The sequence below is a fragment of the Populus nigra genome, chromosome 5 (genome assembly GCF_951802175.1).
Source record: "Populus nigra chromosome 5, ddPopNigr1.1, whole genome shotgun sequence".
Lineage (NCBI taxonomy): Eukaryota > Viridiplantae > Streptophyta > Magnoliopsida > Malpighiales > Salicaceae > Populus > Populus nigra.
In genome coordinates this window covers 12,218,056-12,242,852 of record NC_084856.1, presented here as the reverse complement: position 1 = coordinate 12,242,852, position 24,797 = coordinate 12,218,056, and the positions used below count along the sequence as shown (strand labels likewise).

Genomic DNA, 24,797 nt, shown 5'->3' with positions numbered 1-24,797 from the left:
AAGGAAAACAATGCCTCCTCGTCTGCAATTCTTTCCTTTTTCTCTGTATAGCTACCCCAGTTATCTTTTTTCATTTTATCTGCAAACCACGTTTTTTTTTTTTTGCCTTATTTCAAAGGAAACAGCTGGTGCCTCATGGTCCCAGCTATGGAAGGATGAAAAGGAGTCGTATGATCCTCTAAGTTGGAAAGAAATCACTGATGATTACATAATCAGAATCAAATATTCTGGTTTCCTATTTTTTTCTCATCCAAGATTACAACCTAGAATTAATGTAATATTTTGTTTCCTAAATAGAGCTGCATGTTAGGCTATATAAGCCTCTTCTACTGAAGGAGGGAGGAAAAAAAAGAGAAAAGAAAGACAAAAAAAAATGCAAGAGAAGCAGGTAGTAGGGGAGAAAGAAAATATAGAGAACAGAGGGAGTTTCTTCCCTTCATTTCTGGCGTTACTGTGAGATCGGGAAGGCAGGCAGTAGAAGAGAGAAGAAAAAAAAGACAAAAAAAAGAAGAGAAACAAGAAAAGAAGCAGGGGCTGCCTTCCGGGTTGCTCCATTTTCTGCAAATAAAATTTATAGAACAGGGGAGAAGAAAGTGAAGATAACCAGTAGAGAGAGAGGGATGAAGGTTGCAGAGGTTAAAACTCAGGAGACGAATAGAGAATTGGGGGGAAAGAGCTAGAACAGACGGCAACACTAATCGACTAGCCAGCAAGCCCTCAACAGTGTTGTAGCTCCTTCATCTTTCTCTAGGTCTGTTCTTTTCACCTCTTTGCATGCATTTTCCTTTGTGTTTGTATTGTTCAAGTGAAATATAATTCTCTTTAAATGCATTTTCCCTCTTAAATAGTGTCTTGACGTGTGAATGCATCATCCCTGCACAAACGTGGTTTATCATTTATGCTTAAGCACTGGAGTGTTTGTTGTAAAAAAAATATTTTCTTGTGTGTTGCATACAGTCAAACCCTAACATGTTTTGAATGTTTTTTTATATATAAAATATTGGAAGTTTCAAAAATATGTTTTCATATGAATTTCTTAAACACAACAAAAATTATTTTCTTGCATTTCTGTATTTTACATCATGTTTGTAAAACTCCAAAGGCTATTGGCCAATATTCCAAAAAAATAAAAAATCTTATTTTGGGGGAAATTCATCTATTATTCACCATTAATGTTTGGATAAAGAAATCCTAAAAGGATAAAATCTAAAATATTATTGGGAATAACTTGTTATTATTCATTGTTAATATTTGGATAAAGAAACCCTAAGTGGTAAATATCCAAAATATTTTTTTAGGAATAATAAGTCATCACATATCTTTGAAAGAAGCTTTGATTATAATCGAGGACATTTCAATTTTTTACTCCACAGTTTATGAGCCGTAAGAGTATGAAATACTAAGGGAAAAATAACTTTTTAAAGCGCCTTGAATTTCCTTTTTTTCTAAATTTATGACCCTCCTCCTTGCGATTTATGAGTCGCGAACTCTTGAAATACTAAGGGAAAAATTAGCTTTTAAAGCACATGGAATCTCCTTGGATTTCTATCTTAATAAATTTAGTTTGAATCAAACCTAGAAAAATTGATGGAATTAGAAAACACCAACACCATAACAATTATAAGGCAAACCAAATACCAAGCAACTTACCTTAGGTAGGGTGTACTAGGAGTACTAATACCTTCCCTTTACGTAACCAGTCTCTTGCCTTAGAATCTCTGAAAGACCAGTTAGGGTTTCTAGTGACCAAAATACTAGGTGACGACTCCCTTATTCACAAAAAACAAAAGATCCCAAAATCAATCGAGGGTCGTCGCGACGCCGTGCTCCGCCCGAGGGTGCGACAGTGTGAAGAATATAGGGGAGCAGTGGTGGCTAGTAGCTGTTGGAAAAAGTGGAAGAGATGTTATAGATGGTGACTAGGGTTTTTGTTTCCAGAGAGTTTTTTTTTCTGATCAATATTTCTTCTTCTTTTTTTCCTTTCCTTTTGTGTTTTTTTTTTTTTTGTGTATGTGTGTGCTTCTACGGTTTTTCTAGAGTAAGGTATGCCTGATGTATTTTCTTAGAATTTTCTAAGGTCTGCCTCTTTTTCCTATATGTCAGTTTATAGTGTTATGGTACCTTTTAAAATAGCAAAAAAAAAAAAAACAACAACAAGAAGAAGATTCTCACATTGTTTCCTCCTTGAATTAAGATCTCTCTATAATTTTTTTTTAATTTTGCTTGAATCTCTATTTGTTTTTCTTTTTTTATATTTGTATGATCTTTCATTTTATTGTTTGATTCTCTATCATTTTACTCCTATTTTACTTCCTTTCTTGTCATTTTTGTCCTTGATATGTTTTTTCAAAAAATATATTATAAAAATAAGAGATAAAAAATGGGTTATGTGGTTTTCCAACTTTTTTTTTTCATTTTATGGTAAATTAGAACATTCATATTGTTGTCCAAATATACTTGATGATTATACCAGTGACATAAAAGTTTAGTTTATAATCAAGCAAATTAACAAGAACATGGTAAACTTGTAATATTATTTTGAATTTGTTTAGATAAACTAACCAAAAATACTCTTTGTTTTTTTTAGAAACCAAAACTAATAGAATTCTCTCTATTATCAACTTTAATTACACTTCACAAAACAAGAATTAAACCTGATAGTTTTGATTTTAAAGAGTTGCAAAAACTATACAAAAATTGTTCAGGTTATAAAAAGTTAATTTTGAAAAAAACTAAAGAAGTTGATTAAACTTAATTCATGGATTGTACAAGACAAGCTAAAAACAATTCTTTATAACCAAACCCAAGTCCAAAAATTAAGTTCATAAAAAATAATCTTCTTTTGCCCAAAAAAATTATTTTACATCAAACTTAAATCCAAATCTAAGGCAAAAGCACAAACAAGGACAAGTCGGGCTATACGCATATGGGCTTAAACCCAAAGCCCTCTTTGCTTAGGTCCCCTATCCTTTAAAAGTTTGAGTGTTCTTTGGTTCTAATTTTAACTTTTGACATTTCCACTAAATAAACAACAAGTAAATCTTGTTTATTTCATTTCTTGGATAGAAGTTTTTGAAGGATTTTGGGTTTCTCCAAAACATGCCAATCAAGAGTTCTTTAATATCAATTTCTCATTCACCCATGATTTGTTTAAATATTATTAATATTTCATATTAAAGAGCTTATATTAGAGGTTAAATTATAACAAAATTTTAATCCTAAAAGTGAGTGTACTCAACTTTTAATTCGGCTATAAATATGCCCATTAACGAAGTTTTAAACAAAGTTTCCAACAACTCTTTACATGAATGGAAATTTTCTAACCAATTTAAATATAACTTGAAGATCTATAAAGAGATACTAATTTGGTGGATCATTATAATACCCCACGTTTTCTTGTATGTTTTTACTTAATTCCAATAACTGAATACATAGAAATTTTAGTAAATTTTTTTTCTATATATAAGGAAAGCCCCAACAACCTTTTTATAAATGTACACAATTTATTACAACTCTTGTTAAAATTACATTCACAATAATTTTTTATAAGTTTTTCTTTTTTCTAAAAAACAAATGTTCATTTTGTATAATACTAGACAACTTAGTGACCCTAAGAAATGGATGTCCTTAAAGGAATTTACCTTTGATATACATAAAATTACAAAATAAATCATATTAAACATTTGTCTCATCCCAATAATTAACATTTAACAATTATATGATCAAAACCAATTTCTTGAATTTCTCTTAAAAAATGTTGATCTTATATCAATTTCCAACATCTTATATTTTTCATTATTCCCCGACGAATTTTATTCCCATTATTTTATTCATCGCATGCATCATGATATTTTTTCATTAGTAATCTAGTTTAACTCGTCACTTTACGATTTATTTCTTACAACTTTAAAATTGATTGGTCTCATTCAAACACCTTCATACAATGTTCCTTTTTCATCAAAGTTATTTCATAACTATTTCCACGTCATAAATATATTCCATTTATATTACTATTATTATTTCACAACTCATAGAATATACTCCATGATTTATTTCTTCAACACATATAAATCATATTATCTTTTCATCTCTCAACCACTTTGAATATATATCATAACTCATTGTGTAATCATGTCTAATTCACATTGTTATTTAATTAAAACATATTTAATTCATGTTGCCTTTTTACTTCTCTATAATTTATTACATATATGATACATCATACTTTAGTTAATATAACACCCTTGTTTTATTAATAAATTTGTTCGATTCATTATTCATTCCAATTATTTTATGTCCACTTCTGTTATTTATAATTTACCACATAATCTTCCATTACTTTTATAGTTGCATGATGTGCTCAAATCATCTTTCTTTTCCATTGAACTTTGTCGGTAGGGTTAATTTAATATTCAATCATTAATCTGTCAACACAGTTAAACTCAAATACACCTTGCTCTATCACATGTTATTGTTATTGTCAATTGGTCATCCAAATAACTTATCAATCATTTTATATAACAACCCCAACCATTTGGATACACTCTACCGAAATTCCAATGGAGTTTTCTTTATACTTAGACTTTACCTAGTTATAGATATCTTCATCAATATTTCAATTCAATACTAAAATTATGATCCAATCATCCTGGACCTTACTCTAGGTCAACATAACTGAAAAATGGTATACAAATTAGTTTAATATCAATAATTTTCAATATTTATATCACAAAATAGTAATATTGATACTAGCATGGGATTCTGGTGTGAGTGAAACCTGCAAATAAAATATTTTTCTATATTAGAACGTAATACATCCATATGAGAATTAAAACTTATTTATGAGCATTCAACTCATTAGATGGATTTTGATAACAATTATAAGCTTATCATCTCCTACCCATGTATAATTCATACATATACTTTACCTTATAATATAGGCTCGATATCCTAATAGTTAGACAAACCGTTACCACTAGCCCATTACCAAGCACTAGCCCATTACCAATTAATCTAGTTCCATCATCCATTACCGGGCACTAGCCTTACTACTGAGTAATCTAGTTCCACTACCTATTATCGAGCACTAGACCCATTAGGGGTCATCTAGTTCCACTGCTGATTATTGGGCACTAGCCCTATTACCAGGTTATCTAGTTCCATCGCCCATGACTGGACACTAGCCTCATTACCAAGTAATCTAGTTCTATCACCCATTACCATAAACTAGCCTCATTACCAGGTAATCTAGTTCCACCACCCATTATCGGGCACTAGCCTTATTACCGGGTAACTAATTTTATTACACCTCGTGTAACAACCCCAATTGTTTCACACAACATTCCAAGTATACATATTTTATTTAGATATATACACATTTTTTTTTATATAAAATTACATTACAAAGAAAAATATTCATTCCTTCCATTTACATCATTTGATTAAATAAAAAAAATACAAATAAATAATCTATTACTTGGCATGATGCTATGAAGTACTTGAAAATACAATCAATTTTATACACAATTATTATTTACTATTATCTCTTCTATATATTTACCACATCAATTATTAAATAGTTAATTTTTTTTATTTTACCTTTAACTTTACAAATCAATACAATTAGCACAATTTAAAGACATATCAATGTTCTCTCTAGCCCAAATCGGGCATTTGTTCCATTACTAAATTAATTGGCTTCTCCTATTACTCATTTACTAGGGCATTAGTTTTATTAACTAGGGTAATTAGTTTCTCTTGTTGTCGATTAACCAGGGCAATAGTCTCATTAATTAGGGTAACTAATTTCTCCAATAATTTAACATTTCCCAAATAAAATCAAGATATATTTAAAGAAAATAATGATTACAATTTAAATAATATTTTAGTTTTAAGTTGTTGAGCACTTACCTGGTACTCTGGTCCCATGAGATCCCTTAACGGAAGTTCCCTCTACGAATGCCCTTTCTAACATCTACGAGAGGTATCCTGATTAGTATACCAACAACTTATTTCATGAAGTTTATACCATGCATTAATATTAACCACATATATTTTTTATATTTTCTCATAACAAATCCAATTCCTTACAAAGTCATTAACTCGAAGTTTAATTTCTCCAACTTATCCATTTAATTTAACTCAATCCTATTTATAAATTTGCTCACACCTTAACATTTAAAACAAAATGCCAAAACAATTCAATCAATCATAGTTACTTTCTTAAATCCTCGTAAATTCTTTAAACTATAAATTTCATTAATTTTAACAAGATTTGCAATCTTTCCACATTCTTTTTTTTTTCAAATCATTATTCCAACATATTAGGTCTTAATATCATTATTCATAAACATTCACACTTTTAGCGAGATAACTTTAATATATACATGTAGCCTTTCGACCATAACTGTCTTCACCTATACCCACTCATAATTTTTATGATAGTTCCCAATTTCACGCATTTATGGATGCCATAATAGCCCATATTTTAAACACTTTTGGGCTATCAATGCAACTCCTAATCTCACATATTTATAATTGCCACGACAACCCATTTTCACATGCTTTTGGGTGGTTGTTGTTATAGCAACTCCTACACATGCAAGTTTATGGCTGTCATAATAGCCTATGTTTGTGCAATTATAAGCCATCAAAAAAGCCCTACACACTTAAATTTTTATGGGTGTCACAACAGCCTTTGTTCGAAAAAATTTTAGCTATCATAATAATCTTCACACACGTAAATTTATGGTTATCATAGTGTTTGATCACATATTTTTAGGCCATCAAAACAGACCTACACACTCAAATTTATAGATGTCACAATTCCATTTCTTCTCTACACATTCAAGTTTCTAAATCTCACATATACACTTTTTTTACACCACACACAACTTACCAACATGCATTTTACATATATAACTTTTTTCTTTAAATACCATTACTAAAACCTTTACATTATCCTACCATTTATCATCATAAGATACACAAGCTTCAAGTCCATATCTTTCCTAAAATCCTTACATCCAAAATTTCCATAACACATAAGGAATAAGAAAATTCATCCATTTTATTTAAACCCCCATGAGTTACTTAAATTTACTCATCAAAATAACACAAATTTGCAAGGAATTCAAACAAAATTTTCATCTTCATCTAATACCTCTCATGGCTAACCCTAGGTATAGATTTTACCCAATATTTTTCTTTCAATAACTTTCATAATTTTTACTCTATCTAGTACTTGATTCATGTCAAGTTAACAATTTTATATTAAACACATTTTTTTCTTGATTTTTTTAAGAACCCTAATTTGAAAAGGTTAGGGATTTCATTTTAAATTGCCCAAATTCAAATCAACAATGAAATTAGTAATGAAAAACACTTTACCATTCAAATTTGTATCCAATTTCTTGATTCCTTACAAGCTTATCTTCCAATCCATTTTCCTCCTTAACAATTGTCATTTCTCTCTCTTTAATAATGGACTCTCTCTCTTGTTTTTTCTAAAACTATCAGCCAACCTTCTAAAAGAAAGAGAACAATTGTGTTCTCCCGATGAAACCCATCTTTTTACACTCCCCAAACTATAAATTTTAGAAGAAATCTCTAACATTGAAGAAAATAGTGAGAAGAACTAAGGTTTCCTCTCTCTTATAGGAAAAAAAAAGAGAGATTGTTTTTTTTTAATTATTATTTACAAAAATATCATTTCTTAATCGATGTTTTATTTCATGTATTTTCTGACAATTGGCACTCTTAGAAGGCCTTTATGAACTCCAATTACCATGAAAGTTTAACCTAAATTAGAAAAATATGTCAAGAGATTTATTGTAAAATTTTAGCTCAATCCAACAGTGGAATTGAGAGTTATGCATGATAGCTTAAGGCTGGCGATTAGGTAATTTTACACCAAAAATCCGAGTTTTTTGTATTGCTTTAACTACTTAAATCATCTATATTTTTAAATAATTCATTGGTAATTTCCATCTCTATTTATGACAGATTTTCCTCCAATTTCATTCCCTTTTAGGTTAAAGACTATGCGATGACACATAGGCTTACACTGATAATCAAAGTCATTCGCGTGTAGAACCATACATCAATTCATTTGAAAATTATAAAATATTTTTCTAAATATTTTCACCATTAATTTATAAAAACTCTGTATATTTATCACTAATTTATCAATTTTTGGGCTATAGATTCTGACACATTTTTAATAACAAGTTTAAAATTATTATATCGAATTTCATTAAATTATATCCCGGAAACATCACTTTCCCTTTTATTTTTCTATCTCTTCCATTTAGTTTTTATTTGTATTTCTTTGTTTTTTTTATTTTCCCACCATTTTCATGCTTTTATTTTAAAGTTAACACATGAACATAATTAATTTACTCACTTGACATAATATTTTTTATTATTAATTTTATAGATTTTTATCAAGGATTTATAAAAATTTTATCCTCAAAATTTAAATTCATGTGTAAATTTAAGAACAAAGTCAGGCGCTCTTCTTCTTATTCCTTGTTGTTCCCAAATCAATTTCTCATGGCTAATATAATAATATTCATTACAATTACAATTTTTATCCTTTTTTATTCAAAAACTCTTATACGACATTATTATCTTCGTCGCCCTTCGGCTAATTGCATTTACCGTAACACATAATTTCATAATATTTTTATTCGGTTAATAATCACAAATCACTTATTATGTAAACCCTATTTTCATATATTACTTCATTTATGATTTCATCGATTTTTACTTCATCGATGACCACACCTTCATGAAACACATATTTTCCATTTCTCATACTATCTATATTTAGGTTGCCTCCTCTGTTATCAATTCACAGTTTTTCATGTATTTTTATTTAATTTTAATGACAGGGTACGTAAATATTTTTATAATGATTTTTTTTATAAAATATTTTTGTTTCATAAATTTTATTTTTATTCTAAATTTATAAATTAAATATTAAATTCGTTAATCTAATATTATAAGAATATTAAAAATAAATTAAACATTCATTAATAATATATATTTATTTATATAAAAATAATACCAACGTATAACCAACTGATTGGTTACATGACATATTAAACTAATATTTTCATATATGATATCAACTTTTTTTTAAAAAAACAAAAACTTGCAATATTTCATTTATGTTGATTGTGGTTTGGAGAAACCATCTTTTCAGTTTGTGAAAATATTTTAGTAAGCTGGTCAATATTTTTTATATTTTTATGTTTTCAATGAATATGTTTCGTCTCTTAAGTTTATTCCAAAAGAATATCTGGCGTTCAATTACATTATTATAGACATAAATAAATAAAATCTCCATTAACGGTCGGCTATTGACTAGTCTTGTCACTTTGGCGGTTACGTCATGAATGGAAAGGAAAGAACCGCCCATTCAAGTCAATTCTAATAAACAAACACCAATATTATTTTGATTTCAAAATTATGACAGTGATTCTCTATTAAAATATTTTTTATTTTAAAATATATTAAGATAATATATTTTTTATTTTTTAAAAATTATTTTTAAAATCACACATTAAAACTATAAAAAAAACATAAAACATTAATATATATTTTTAAATTATTTAAAATTATTTTTAATGTCAATACATCAAAATTATAACAAATATAAAAAATTTTAATTTTTAAAAAAATTATTTTAAACGAGGATTCTAAATAACTCATAAATTTAGCTAAGGTATATGTAATATTATCAGAAAATGACGAAAATAACCCACCCCTCTCGTCACACAAATTATTTTTTTCATTGTAAGAAATAGATGCATAAATAGACAAATAACGTTTACTCCTTCCAAATATATACAGTTAAAAAAGAGAGAGAGGAGGTTTGAACTTTGAACTACAAAAGAATTAAATTTAAATAAATAACGCTAGGTTTAAGCACTCTTTTGAGGGCCGCAGAACATTATAAAATTAACGACGGTGCGTAAGTCAGAATAATAATAATAATAATATGTATAAACTAAAATAAAAGTGAAGGGATATTATTAAGTTATGATTATATTACATTGAGACCAAAGTGTGTGTGTGTTTATGTTTGTTTTAGAAATAAATTTAATTTTTTAAAAAATATTAAATTAATATATTTTTAATAAATTAATAGTAAAAAAAAAATTAAAAAAACTTATTTTAACAAATAAAATATATTAAAAAAAAACACTACCAAACACACTTCACACTTCTAGCTTGCCAAAAGAAGAAAGTGAATTTCAGGGGAAATAAAAAAAACTCTCTCTATTATAAATTATAATTCGGTGGTTTCTTCCTGTTCATTCTCTGTCTTCTGGGCTGCATTCAACGCAGACAGGTACACATATAATCTCTTGAATGTTTATTCTCTGTTGATTTGATGATCCATCTTCTTAGGGTGTTCTTATATAATTATTTATTTGTTTCTGCTTTGCATAATCCCAACTGTCGCTGCTCAATGTTTGCTCTCTTTCTTCCACTTTTAGGGTTTGATTGTCAAAGCCTACCGTCCGTATTATTATTTTTTTTGTAAAAAAGAAAATGGAAAGCTCAAATGATTAATTCTGATGCGATCTTAATTCGAAACGGTTTTAGGATTTGCTAAAGCAGCAGAGTCGAATTTTGGAAAGTTTGGGTCTGTGATTTGTGGAAACTTTTGAGTGATTATGATTTCTGACTAACTAGTGTTAGCAAAACTTCAATCTGGGCTTAAAGATAATGCTTGTTGAAGCAGCAACTGTGATTTATTTCTAGCCATTACGCTTTTCTAATCCAATTGGGTCTAAGTTCTTCCCCATTTGGTGAACTGTATTCTGATAAGCGTTCGTTTTTATATTAATTTCATTTCTTTTCTCCCATTAAATGACCATGCACTATATTATTGGTCCTTTCTTGGCCTCACATATCTCATTTATGCTAAGTCGAGTTACAAAGAATTTTTGTTTTAGGGTTTTGTAAAACAGCACGTTTAAATTTCACTTGAGATTGGGGTTCCGGGGAGGTGAGTGAATGCAAGTGATTAATTTGGAACTTTTTTGACGGAAGTAAATTTTGAAGTAATAACAATGAGTGCTGAGAAATTTCCTTTGTTGTTATAGGTGGTAAAATATATCTACTGCCTTGCATATTCGAAGCTGCATGAAAGATCTTGTCTTGAATATTCATCAATAACCAAATATTGTACACTCATATGATCCATCAAAAAGGGTGATTGTGGTAGACACAAGTTTGAAACTGGAAATGAGAAGGTAAATAATCTTTTTTTCATCATTGATGACAAAGATCTATGAATTCCTGGAAGCTTTGTAACCAAGAAAGTCTGATATTTGATAATAGACAGAAAGGACATGACAAAGTTATGGTCTTGCTGAATCAAGATCTTGTGAAGTAACCTAGAAAGTCCTACTCTTTGATAATTTTTTATAAAATAGTTGCACTCAAGTCTGGAACTAGCAGTCTTTTGGCGCAAGTCGGATTATACCATTTCCCTAGATCATTGGTCCTTCCTGAATTCAAGGGCAGGGATCAATTTATATTTTTCATATTTTGCTCACAAAAGTATTGGCCTTTGTGTGTGCGAATCTCTTGTCCAAACTTTAATTAAATCTTAGAATTGTTTTTAGATGATGGCTTAAGAATTTAATATTTGGTTGTTACAGGAGTTCCCTAGTTAAGAGCATCAATTCTGAAGAATTTCATGAGTTCATCATGGATGTCAAAATAATGTGAGATTCTTTGGGTATTTGAAGAGACAAGTTTGTGGAAAATAAGGTACAGTTACTTCTCTTCTCGTTTCTTTGAACATGATTAATAAGAGATAACTATATTACAAGCCTAAAACTTTTTAATTTTGTTATCTAGGACCCAATCCTTTAATATATAACACAATTAAATGTCAACCAGAATTTTCATCAATGCAATCTTAAATGCAATGTCTGTCAACTCCAAGCTGACTTGTCATTAATTACATATACCATCATTGATGTGGAATGCATGTTAACTCCAAGCTGACTTGTCCTTAATTACATATACCATCATTGATATGGAATGCGTAATAGGCTATCTATAGAGACACACATTTCTTTTTCATTCTTAGGGAGAGAGACTAAAATATAAAACTAAAACTAAAATTAGTCCACAGCGTCTGCAAATCTAGAAATCTACAAATTTCCCACCTTGCTTCAGTGCCTCAACCAACATGGCAAGGGCTCTAATGGAAGAACCATGCTCTTGATAAACATCCATAGCCCCCTTTCTTATCCTTCATTTTTTCTTTTTATTTCCTTCCCATGGTCCTAGTACATCAACTCTCATTCATCCTTGACCTTTGTTGATATAAACAGGCCTTGGATCTTAGTTGAAAACCAAAGTATTAATTAAGCTTAAACATAGATATAATAATGAAAACAACAAGTCTAGACGGTAGCTTGTTGATGCCGTATATAATAGAAAGAAAAACAAGATAAAATATCTAATTTCTTAGTTTAAATAACTCTTGGCCGAGATCCACCTTCCTAGATACTTTAGGATTGCTCAGCCAACTTTTAAAGTCCTTTAGATGCTAGGAAATCCGATCTGAATAGGAATTTAATTGTTGACGTCTTCTTTCCTTGTAGTACTAGGATTTTCCTTCAGACATGGAAAACATTCTTAGAAATTAATTTTTCTTGTAGCTGCCCATCACTTTCCTTGACTAGGAGAATCAAATCCTTGGCATTAAATAATCCTTCCAAGTCTAGGATTCAGATCTAACAGCTCCCTTTGGTTTCTTTGCATGACTAGGAAACTTCCTCCTTTGTTGCTAAATATTCTCCTAAATAATAGGGACGATAATGAACAAATTTTCCTATTGCTAATCCTTGTAAGAAAAGGATCCCAACATCTTAATTAGTCCAAGCCAACTTTGGACTCCATGTGGCCCAAACCCATACTCATTAATATAACCCAAATCAGACCTGATATAAGCTCCTAACAAGCCTACTTTGTTGCCAAAAGTAGACCCATGCATGGGCTGACCTGCTTTGGCCGCATGAACCTTCAAATAGATTGGACTGAACACATCATCATACACAATGGAACACATGGCTGGCTAAAACTATCCCATGCCCAAAGCCCATCATGGCCGAATGGAACACAAGCTAAATTCCAAGAAAAAACACAATCTTGGCTGAATGACCTCCCCATCAAACCCAAGCACAAAATTGAAGGTCCTTCATGAGAAATGCATGGCTGAACCGTATCATTCCCTCTCTTCAAGAAGATTTGTCCTCGAATCTTTAATAGGAATAATGATTGTTTCATAGGTCTGTTGTTTAAGCCTTCATAATTCATTTCTTGCTAACACTTGCCTTATGGACATAGTGGCTGATAAGGATTTCAAATAAGCACGCCTTACTAACCACTTATGCATATACTTTTGGATAATAACCACTACTGTCCTCTTTTGTTTTTCATGCTTGCGGCATTGTTCCATCTTTTCCATCGAAGCTTGAAGGTCATAGAATAATTTTCTATACTTATCAACTTCTTGTTCTAAAACCCCTACACCACGCCTAGTTTTTTTCATTCTTGCTTTGGAATCCTCCTCCGTTCCCTCTCCCTTGTTGAATACATGACACTTTTTTATATATACCAAAAGACTCAATTCAACGCAATCAATCAAGGTCAAAGGCTTTCGCAACGCAGTCCAATTATGAATATAGACTTAAGAATCAATACATATATTGAAAATAAGCAAAATAAAACTACGATTACGATTTCACGAGTAGAAATGCAAATTCATTCGAATTGTGGACGAAATGAATATGTGAAACATTCTCTCTTTTGTACAACATTAGCTCTTATTACCCTTGCTTTATGGCGGCGGCATCATCATCATCATCTATCTTTGTTAGCTTGGTATGCTATTTGGTTTTTATTCTTTGATACAATCCCTGTGTTGCTTATTCATATTTGTTGATTGTTGTATATTTTTTTCTCGTGCTCTATTTGTGGGTTTGTTTGGATAAGTTTTCTTGTTTCCATTATCTAGCTATGTTTTTGCTAGGCAAGGGAGTGCAATGCCATGGGATTCATAAGATTTAAATCCCTTGCTCCATCATAAAGAATTTTGTCCAGTCTCTACCTCCATTGAATTCCTTAAATAGATTTTAAGAAATTTGGATTGACTTCCTAATGTAGTGATTTTTTTATTTGTGATCACTATTGAGAGTGAAGCATCAGTTAACTTTGAGAATCCATGCTTTTTCTATGGTTGAATCAAATTACATCCCGTTGAACTTCAGTATTTTGCTTTGTCCCTATGACATAATGTTCAAACCGAGGCTTAGCCTTTTAGGCACATCCTCTATTTTGTGAGACATTGTATTGGTACGCTTCATCCATCCTGTCTTGCTTCATCTTTTATTTTTGTTTCCCTACATGAAAAATCTAGAATTTCTCAACCTCTACGCCTCACCTTTCTAGCTCAACATGTTTAACAACATACTTGTCATAACCTGCTCCATGCCTGGAAGAGAAAGTAGATGACACCTCATCTCCTAAACCTTCATGTCTTGTTATAGCCTGGAAGAGCTGATCTCCTAAACCTTCATGTCTTGTTATAGCCTGGAAGAGCTGATCTCCTAAACCTTCATGTCTTGTTATAGCCTGGAAGAGCTGATCTCCTAAACCTTCATGTCTTGTTATAGCCTGGAAGAGCTCATCTCCTAAACCTTCATGTCTTGTTATATCCTGGGGCATGAAGTATAATGTTCATGGAGTTATGTTCCAAGGAATTAACTGTTTTTACAGTTGGGAGGATTTCCAGAACATTTGAAGAGGGGGGCATATAATGACAACTTGTAGTTTTATCAAGCACCATATTTGCGATATGTGCCTTTGAGCACACAATGGCAGTGGCAAGTGTGTCAAACTAATAATTTTAAATTACTGTGTGATACTTAATGAATGTAGAGTAACTATTGAAGCTTATTTCAACCAGAACATTTGAAGAGGGGGGCATATAATGACAACTTGTAGTTTTATCAAGCACCATATTTGCGATATGTGCCTTTGAGCACACAATGGCAGTGGCAAGTGTGTCAAACTAATAATTTTAAATTACTGTGTGATACTTAATGAATGTAGAGTAACTATTGAAGCTTATTTCAACCTTCGCATATGTAACACAATGTATGCTTTTTGTTAGATTTAAATCTGTGTTTAGCTCTAAAATATCACTGCTTTAACGATTTGCTAGTTTGCTGATAGTTCTTTCCTTTGTCTGGTGATGCAGGTGTGATGGAGATATCATTGTTAGAAGTGCTTCTGAAAAACATCTCTGCATTTTTACATATATCAAAAGATGACAAAATTAGCTCAGATCCAGTTCAGAAGTACTACCAGAAGGCAGAAGAGATACTAAAGCTGCTGAAGCCAATACTTGATACCATTGTTAATTCTGAAGTACCTTTTGATGAAGTGCTTAATAAGGATTTCCAAGAATTGGGTCAATCTGTTGATGAATTGAAGGAGATATTTGAGAACTGGCAACCATTGTCAAGCAAAGTTCATTTTGTAAGTTTTGAACTATATTTTTGTGATTATAGATGGCATGTTTGTTCTACTTGTAGATTTTCGGGATGGTGTCAAAGCAGACCTTGGCTTAGCATCCTCATGATTATTTCTTTTTGACTTTTGTAAATGCCGTTAGCATGCATAAGGATATTTAGTCCCTTTATTTATATTGTGATTACCAATATAGATGGCATTTTCATTCTACTCGTAGATTTTGAGGATGGTGTTAAAGCAGACCTTGGTTTAGCATCCTCATGATCATTTCCTGTTTGACTTTTGCAAATGATCTAAGGATATTAAGTCCCTTTATTTATGTTGTGATTAGCAACTTTCCATTGTTGATGGTGTCTAAAGGTGGGAATGCAGCATGATTGTTTGAACAACAAAGATGGAGTGTGGTAGTGGTGATAGGAATTCTTGCATGGGTTGTTGAAAACGAGATGCTAAGTTGTTGATGCAACAGTGGTGGATTCAGTGTTGGTGGTTCTGGTCTTGTTAATTTGTTCACTTCATTAATATTCTGTGATGGTCATTTCATTTATAATCAATTTGTTTTTTCTCTTGATTGAAATGCAATAATTGCGAATGTTGGTAGTAGATGGAGTGTTGTTGAACAGGCTTCACTTTGTTTTGAGATTTCTATGAATGTGAAATTCTTGGAAGTATTTGTCTGTGGAATTTGATTGTTGAAGCTTAGGAGTCGTTGTAGCTGCATTATCCTCATCTTCATTTTTGCTGATGTTTTTTCATCTTTGCATCTTGAAATTGGATGCAGGCATTTAATTTATCCTATCCATTTTTAGAACAATAAAAGTTGAAATCTTGAAATATATGCATTGCTTTGGGATATTTGTGCTATTTAGCATGCTAACTTATATCTTTTCTTAATCGAGTATATGAACTTGAATTTTGTTTTTGATTCAGTACACCAACCTTTTCTAAAAATTTCAATAATTTATTTCTGTCCACTTTCTGTGATTTTTTCTTATAAAATAGCATGTCATTTGCTCTTAAATCTCTATGAGAACTCAACTTTTATCTTATTTCAATAAAGCACATGAACTTCAATATTTTTTATTCCGATACACTAAACGTTTTTTATTGTTCCCACCAAGTGCTTCAGTCAATTTTTCATTTTTTAATGTGGATCTTTTGGTAAAAGTACCCTCTAAAATAAGATTATTTTAATAAAGAAAATATTTTAAATTAAAATAGTTGCTTTTAAAAAAATTAAGATAAATCATTTTAAGAAGTAAAACTCTTTTCATAAATAGTATGTCATTTACATAAAGACTAAAAACTATTTTATTATTATTTAAAATTTACAAATAAATTATTGATATACAAATAAAATATTTATTATTTTAAAAAATAATATCATATGATTGCAATATAAATGGAAAGTTAATGGAATCATGATAGAGAGATCACATAAAAAAAAATAGTTTAGTTAATTCAAAAAGGAATAGAGGTGCTACATTAAGAAAATAAATATTTTAATTGTATCAACAATGTATTCAAAATAATTTTATTTTAGAGTGTATTTTTTTTAAAAAAATACTCACATTAAAAAACAAAAAATTGACCAAAGTACTTGATTGAAACAATGAACAACTCTAGTGTATTAAAATGAAAAAAGATTAAAGTTCATGCACTTGATTGATAGATAATGAAAGTTAGAGTACCAACAATGATTTGAGGGCAAATGACATGTCATTAAATAATGAAAAAATGATGGAAGGTGGATGGAAGTACTTGATTGAAATTTTTGAAAATGTTGGTTTATTGAAACGAAAAAAAATCGAAGTTAATGTACTTGATTGAAAAATGGTGTAAAGTTGGTGTACTAATAGTGCAATTATCCCATCTTCATTTAATTTTCATTATTTACTATTTTCTTCATTGTGTTCGTCATCACTTTTGAATAACAGATAGAGCTAATTACTATAGGAATAAAAAGATAAATGCTATATGTTTGCAACCATTTTAAAGGGACAGGCTTGTTTGGCTAATCTTGTCTTGTACATGACGTCTAGGTTCTGCAAATTGAATCATTAACATCGAAAATTTGTTCTCTGGGCCTGAATAGTTTTCAGCTGTTGAAGGCTTCCCATCAACAACTACCAGATGAATTAAGTTCATCATCTCTTGAGGTATTTGTCCTCAAATCTTGTTATAAACATTTAGTTTATGGATAGAGCATACATCTCAATAAGATATAATGTATACCCATATATGATGCCTAACAATTTAATATCTGATTGCAGAACTGCATACAGAAAATTAAACTTTCTGGGTATGTACAAACATCATCTATCATTAAAGAAGCTATAAGTGACCAGGAGGAGGGTGTTGGACCCAGCTCAGAGATCCTGGTGAAAATTTCTGACAGCCTGTGCTTGAGGTCCAATCAGGAGATTTTGATTGAAGCAGTGGCCCTAGAGAAGTTAAAGGAGAATGCTGAACAAGCTGAGAAAACTGCAGAAGCTGAGTTTATTGATCAAATAATCACCCTTGTGACCCGCATGCATGAACGCCTTGTTCTAATAAAGCAGTCCCAGACATATAGCCCAGTCCCAATACCTGCTGATTTTTGTTGTCCTCTCTCTCTTGAGTTGATGACAGATCCGGTAATTGTGGCATCAGGGCAAACTTATGAGCGGGCTTTCATTAAAAACTGGATTGAACTTGGGCTCACTGTGTGTCCCAAGACACAGCAGACTCTGGCTCACACTAATCTCATAACTAATTACACTGTGAAGGCATTAATTGCAAATTGGTGTGAGTCAAACAATGTGAAGCTTCCTGATCCCATAAAGTCCATGAGCTTCAATCAGCCATCACCACTTCTTGTGCATGCAGAGTCTATTACATCCAGGGAGCATGTTCTTTCTCATCCAAGGGGCAGCCAGCCAATATCTTCTGAGTCAAATCAGGCTACTGGTTCACCTGGTCAGAACATGATCTCTTCCAGTGGAATCCAACGAGAGGGAAGTTCTCCACTACATTCACATTCTACTTCTGAGAGTTCCTTGTCAGTTATAGTTGGAAATGGCCAGGGTTTGGATATTGCAAGAATATCATCAGTAATGAGTTCTGAAGAAAGGTCCAGTAACTCAGAAGAGAGGAATTTGGATTCAGTTCACCACTGTTCTGCATCACCATCTAGAAAGGAAGTTTCAACTGCTGTTAGAGCTGATGGTCTACTATCTCAGAACCATAATAGAAGTGCATCGGCCTCCAGTGCACTTGGTCATGCAGCTTTTCCTCAAGGAGCCTCAGGAGATGCCAATGAATCTTCCGAGTTCTCAAACCATCTTACATCCTACAGCAGTGATATTTCTGGGGAGGTAAAGCCAGAGCCACAGGCATCTTCTGCCTTGCACACCCCACACAGAGAACCTGAGTTCCCATCCCGTTTGGTTGATACACGATCTAGAAGCCAAACAATCTGGCGCCGGCCTTCTGATAGGCTTGTGCCAAGGATAGTTTCTTCTTCAGCTATTGAAACAAGAGCTGATCTTGCTGGCATTGAAACAGAAGTTCGGAACCTGGTCGAGGACTTGAAGAGCACTTTGGTTGATACTCAAAGAGAAGCAACAGCTAAACTTAGGCTGCTTGCTAAACACAACATGGATAACCGGATTGTTATAGCAAATTTTGGGGCCATTAGCTTACTGGTCAACTTGCTTCGCTCAACAGACATAAAAATTCAGGAAAATGCTGTCACAGCACTTCTTAACTTATCAATTAATGATAACAACAAAACAGCGATTGGCAATGCAGATGCTATTGAACCCCTGATTCATGTCCTTGAAACAGGAAGCCCTGAGGCTAAAGAGAACTCAGCTGCCACACTCTTTAGTCTCTCTGTGATCGAGGATAACAAGGTCAGGATTGGAAGGTCTGGGGCAATTGTACCGCTGGTTGATTTACTGGGCAATGGAACACCCAGGGGGAAGAAAGATGCAGCCACAGCTTTGTTTAACTTGTCAATATTTCATGAAAACAAGGACCGGATTGTACAAGCTGGTGCTGTTAAACATCTTGTGGAATTGATGGACCCGGCAGCTGGGATGGTTGACAAGGCAGTTGCTGTTTTGGCAAATCTTGCGACGATTCCAGAGGGAAGGAATGCTATTGGTCAGGAGGGTGGGATCCCTGTTCTGGTTGAGGTTGTCGAGTTGGGTTCTGCAAGAGGGAAGGAAAATGCAGCCGCTGCTCTCTTGCAGCTTTGCACAAATAGTAGTAGGTTTTGCCACATGGTGCTCCAAGAAGGTGCTGTCCCACCATTAGTGGCTTTGTCTCAATCTGGTACTCCAAGGGCTAAAGAAAAGGTACGAGATTGAAGATGCTTTTAAATGTTCTCTCTTTTTTCATGAAAGTTTAGGATAACGAGTTTTTGGTTGCTTGCAGGCACAGGCCCTTCTTAGCTTTTTCAGAAACCAACGGCATGGTAATGCTGGAAGGGCTTGATACAAGACAGACAACCTGTCAAAGTGATTGAAGGTTTTGATTCAAGTTATATACATAATGTGTGTACATTTGATGTGGCAAATAATGCATATGAAGGTTTTTCTGCTTGGATTCTTTCATGATTTGTAGAGAAATTTGATTTATGGAGGGTGCGAATGAGGCATCTTGTGAAAAGCTTTTTACACGTGAACGTGGAAAGAAAAATATAAAATTGGCTATTCAGAGAGCCTGAGCAATGCGATGATGGATGCTGTTCCATGTTATTTACTTATTTGCCTCATTTATGTCTTGTTCCTATGCGTGTTATGTTTGGAAAACTCTTATAGAAGCACCGGATTGTTTTGCATCAAAATTTCCTCCCATGTAAATGGGGGCGCTATCTGGACATTTTTCAGCCCAGTTTTGAGAACCCACGATAGTATTATGGGCTCTGGCAGAAATTTTGGAATGGACATTATTGCTGTTTGAATAGCAAATTGCATCTAGGACAATGAGTACAATGACACGTTATTATGGTTAAAAATAGTGTCCAGGTGAGCATGTATATGCTTGAATTAATCATATTTTATAGACAATGAATTGCTCATGTTAATTATACGTGTTTATATGATGGATTCATGTGTTATGGAACCATGAGGTGATAATTAATTGAACTACCATGGAAAAAAATTAAACTAAAAGAGTTACCAATAATATAAACTCCCAAAAACCAATTCAAAAGTTTAATGAACAAAAAAAAAAAATACTATTATTAAATGATTATAATAAATGCTATGAGCATTAAATTTAGTTTATCATTAGTTTATATGAACATGCACAACCAGGTCTAATATTTTATCTAATTCGAGTTTAAAATTAAATTATGTAGGGGTTGTCCCAATATGATCTAGTCTATTTATTGAGTCTAAAGGCAACCTGGATAACCAATAAAAAGTGTGATTTGGCTTAAAAAAATTCAAGATGATATATTTTTTAAAATATTAAGCCTATGACATATTAGTTCAACCCAAACTTCTTAAATTAACTTACAAAACTCGCAATCTGGGTCATAAATACCAATTAGTTTAAGAACTTCTTTTAAAAATATTTTTTACGTAATTATACAATAACAAATAGAAAATCACAAAATTGAGCAAAAAAAAAAAATGTTGGTACATTTATCTGAGATCGCGATAACCTCGTAGAAACCAAACGGAAACAAATTATGAAGAAAAATTCAAAATCAAATAAATTTTGAAAGATAAAATTAAAAAAGAAAAGAAAAGAAAAGGACATAAAATGAAAGAGGGAGAAATTGAGAGAAGAAAAAAAAAAGAGCTCACCTGCTTCACTATATATATGAATAGTGAAGGTGAGATACACCCCCAACTTTTTTATAGTAGGTTGGACCTTATCATTTTTTGAATTGAAATATGATTGAAACACAGTCCAAAGTATCTCTTGGGGGTTAATTATTCCCCCCTGCATGCAGAATTGGGGGGGGGGGGGGAAGAGGAGGCTTACCTAGTGTGGGGAAAGGCCAGTTGGCCCTGTTGTTGACCGGTGGTAGAGATGTAGGTGGAGATGTTGATGACGAGTGATAGTGGAGTTGGCTACTATGGTTGGTTGCTGGAGCAAAAGAGACAGAAGCTTGCAAAGGAGAGGGGAAGCTCGTGGTAGCTGCAGTGGTGGTTTATGTCATTGGACCACGGCGGTGCTGGGAGGGACAAAGAGGAAGGAGGAAAAGAGAGGAGGCTTACTTGGCGTGGGGAGAGGCCAGCTGGCCCTGTTGTTGACCGGTGATAAAGATGTGGGTGGAGACGCTGCCGACGAGTGATAGTGGAGCTGACTAATATGGTCGGTTGTTGGAGCAGAAGAGGCAAAAGCTTGCAAAGGAGAGGGGAAGCTCGTGGTGGCTGCAATGGTGGTTTATGTCATTAGACCACAGTGATGCTGGAAGGGACAAAGAGGAAGGAGGAAAAGAGAGGAGGCTTACCTGATGTGAGGAGAGGCCAGTTGGCCCTGTTGTTGACCGGTGGTAGAGCCGTGGATGAAGACGTCGCTGACGAGTGATACTGGAACATAATTAAATCCTTCAATTAAACCCAAATTAAATCATTGCACCTAATTAAATCCTTCAATTAAACCCAAATTAATTTTTAAACATAATTAAATTTTAATTTGGCTCATGATTAAATTATATTGGCCAATTAAAAATCTAATTATGTTCTTAGACTTAATTTATATGCATCATCCAATAATAATGTAACTTGACCTTAAATTTGCATTGTCTCTCCATTTTGGGGTAAAATAGGATACAATTAGGCTCTTGATTTCATAAAAAATTGGAGCTTGATTTTTTCTACATGTGAAATCTTCCCAACTTACTTTTGTTGAAATGCCAATCTTTATTTTATTTTTGATTTTTTTTATTTTGGAAAGAAAAAAGATGAATTTGGGGAATAACCAAGAAATGAACTAGGACACCCTTAAAAGGAAAATAAAATAAAACTAGTGTCAAAGGGCTTTTTTGTCTTTTAACAAAGGTTTTTTTTCCGTTATTATCACGATACCTTAAAAGCAATTTGGTATTTAAATAAATATATATAAAATAAAGGTAGGGGCGCGTGTGCCTCCCTTACAGGCGTGTTGGAGCCGCCAATGCATTTCGGGTGGTGTGAGCGACACCTCCTAGCATCCGAAAATACCTTTTCATAGTGTATAAGCGTTACAACGTCCTTTTTCTGTTGGTGCTGCACGTGCCTGGTTTATTGTAGATGGGCCCTTTTTTTTTCTCTCCTCCTATAAAAATTACAACTTGGCCCTCTTTGTTGTTAGTATTTCAACTTTAGTCCTTATTTTTTTTATTTCTAATTTTTTTGCCTTTTTGTAGAATTTTTTTTTTCAATTTCATCATTCAATCCCAATTTATCATCTATTATTTTTTTTCAATTCGGTCCTTATTCTTTTGATTTTTTTTGAATTGATATTTCTTTTCAATTTCACCCGTCAATTAAAAATTGGTTTGTATCTGATATTTCAATTTTGATTCTCATTCTTTAGATTTTTTTTGTGTCCTTTTGTTGAATTAATTTTTCTTTTCTATTTCACCCTTCAATCAAAAATCAAATTTATTTTGTATTTCAATTTTGATCCTCATTCTTTTAATTTCTATTTTTGGTTTTGAATCCTTTAATGTTTTGATTAATTGGGGATTAAGTTTCATAGTTTTTCCAGATGAGATGCTCTAGTCTAATGATTTGGGTCATAATTTTAAAAATTTAATGCGGGTTGACAATGCTTTTCTTTTTTTAAAAATAGGCTTTGTGATTTTTGTCATTTTCTTTTCTATCGGGTTACCCTGATTTCATGACCTGGACCGTGAGTTTGCCAGGATAACCCGGGTTGGCTTGGCTCTAATTATCGGGTTTATAGGTTTGCCATGCTAAATCAAGTTAACTCAAACCAATTTTTTTAGGTCCTTTTTTTACCTATTTTTTCTCTTTTGTATTTAATGGGCTGATAATTGAGCTATATTGTTTATCTCATTTTATAAAAAAAAATTCCAAGGTTATTATGATAATTTTTTTTATTTGGTTCATATAATGTCATTGCCTAATTTTTTTTTTTATCACCTAATTAAAATATAACCAACTTATTTGATATAGTCAGGTTTACAACCCGAGTCATGGATTTTGTTTCCTTCTTTGAAATGCATTTGCAGTACTTGAACATCTTTTTTTAAGCAAACAAAAACCAAAAATCAAGTATGCGACATAGCGGGTCCGTAACTAGTAAGATCTTATAATTGGTTATAATGCTATAAATTGAATATTGATTTGTTAGTGATGCATTGATGAGGCATATAAAAAAAAACTTCCTAACCATTTGGCCAATCCCAATTGGCTAGAATTCTTGAGCATTTAGATTAACCCTAAATGACTAAACAACCCAAATTGACACTCTTCAATTTTGACTGGTTAACCATGATATTTTTAGATCTCGATCCAGTAATCTTGTTCAGGCATATATTTCAATGTATTTTTTTAGTTTCAAGAAGTCAGAAGGGGTGTTGCATACCATCCACTAATGCATACATACACACATTCAAACCACCTCATTGGTGTTCCTAAAGCATATAAATTCTCTGTACATAGCAAAAACACCTACTTCTTCATCAATGACATAGCGAGACACCATAACCAATGACGAGTACCGACCTCTTCACCAGTACTCATTTTTCTCCATGCACCACGAAGTTGCTCTCTATCATTACTTCACTCTTTACACTACTAAAAAATGAGTCTATTAGCAACTAACTATTCCATTGCAGATAACATTAAAATCCGTTGCTGATAAAATTCAGCAACAAAATTAGCAACAGATAATTTCATATGCAAATAATAGATGCTAATTTTTTAGCAATGGATTATCAGTTGCTAATTTTTTAGCAACGGATTATCAGTTGCTGAAATTCAGTTGCTGAATATGTAAATCAGCAACAGATATTCCATTGTTAATGACCGTTACTAATCAGCAATGGATATTCCGTTGCTAATCAGCAACGAAATATCCATTGTTGATCCGTTGCTGATTAACAATAGAAATTTTGTTGCTAATCCGTTGCTGATTTAGCATGAATTATTTAAATTATTTTTTTCATTTATTGAAATTTTTTAATTATTTGTGGCTATTTCAAAAATTATAGATAAATATACAAAGAACATAAATTAATACTAGAAATTATTTTTATCAAAAATAAT

General features: G+C 32.2%; 1 protein-coding gene across 2 annotated transcripts; it reads left to right on the top strand.

Annotated features, from left to right (window-relative positions):
* The first annotated feature begins 10,224 nt into the window (after nucleotides 1-10,224).
* LOC133694643 (U-box domain-containing protein 4-like) lies at nucleotides 10,225-20,322 on the top strand. Of its 2 annotated transcripts, XM_062116260.1 has the most exons (7): nucleotides 10,225-10,360; nucleotides 11,121-11,270; nucleotides 11,682-11,793; nucleotides 15,299-15,579; nucleotides 17,616-17,732; nucleotides 17,847-19,916; nucleotides 19,996-20,322. In XM_062116260.1, exons 4-7 carry the CDS (start codon nucleotides 15,304-15,306, stop codon nucleotides 20,053-20,055), a joined length of 2,523 nt encoding a protein of 840 aa, XP_061972244.1. In that variant the 5' UTR covers nucleotides 10,225-10,360; nucleotides 11,121-11,270; nucleotides 11,682-11,793; nucleotides 15,299-15,303; the 3' UTR covers nucleotides 20,056-20,322. The 2 variants fall into 2 exon arrangements, with proteins under 2 accessions (XP_061972244.1, XP_061972243.1); XM_062116259.1 differs by lacking the exon at nucleotides 11,121-11,270 and having other exon boundaries at nucleotides 10,233-10,360.
* The last annotated feature ends 4,475 nt before the right edge of the window (nucleotides 20,323-24,797 follow it).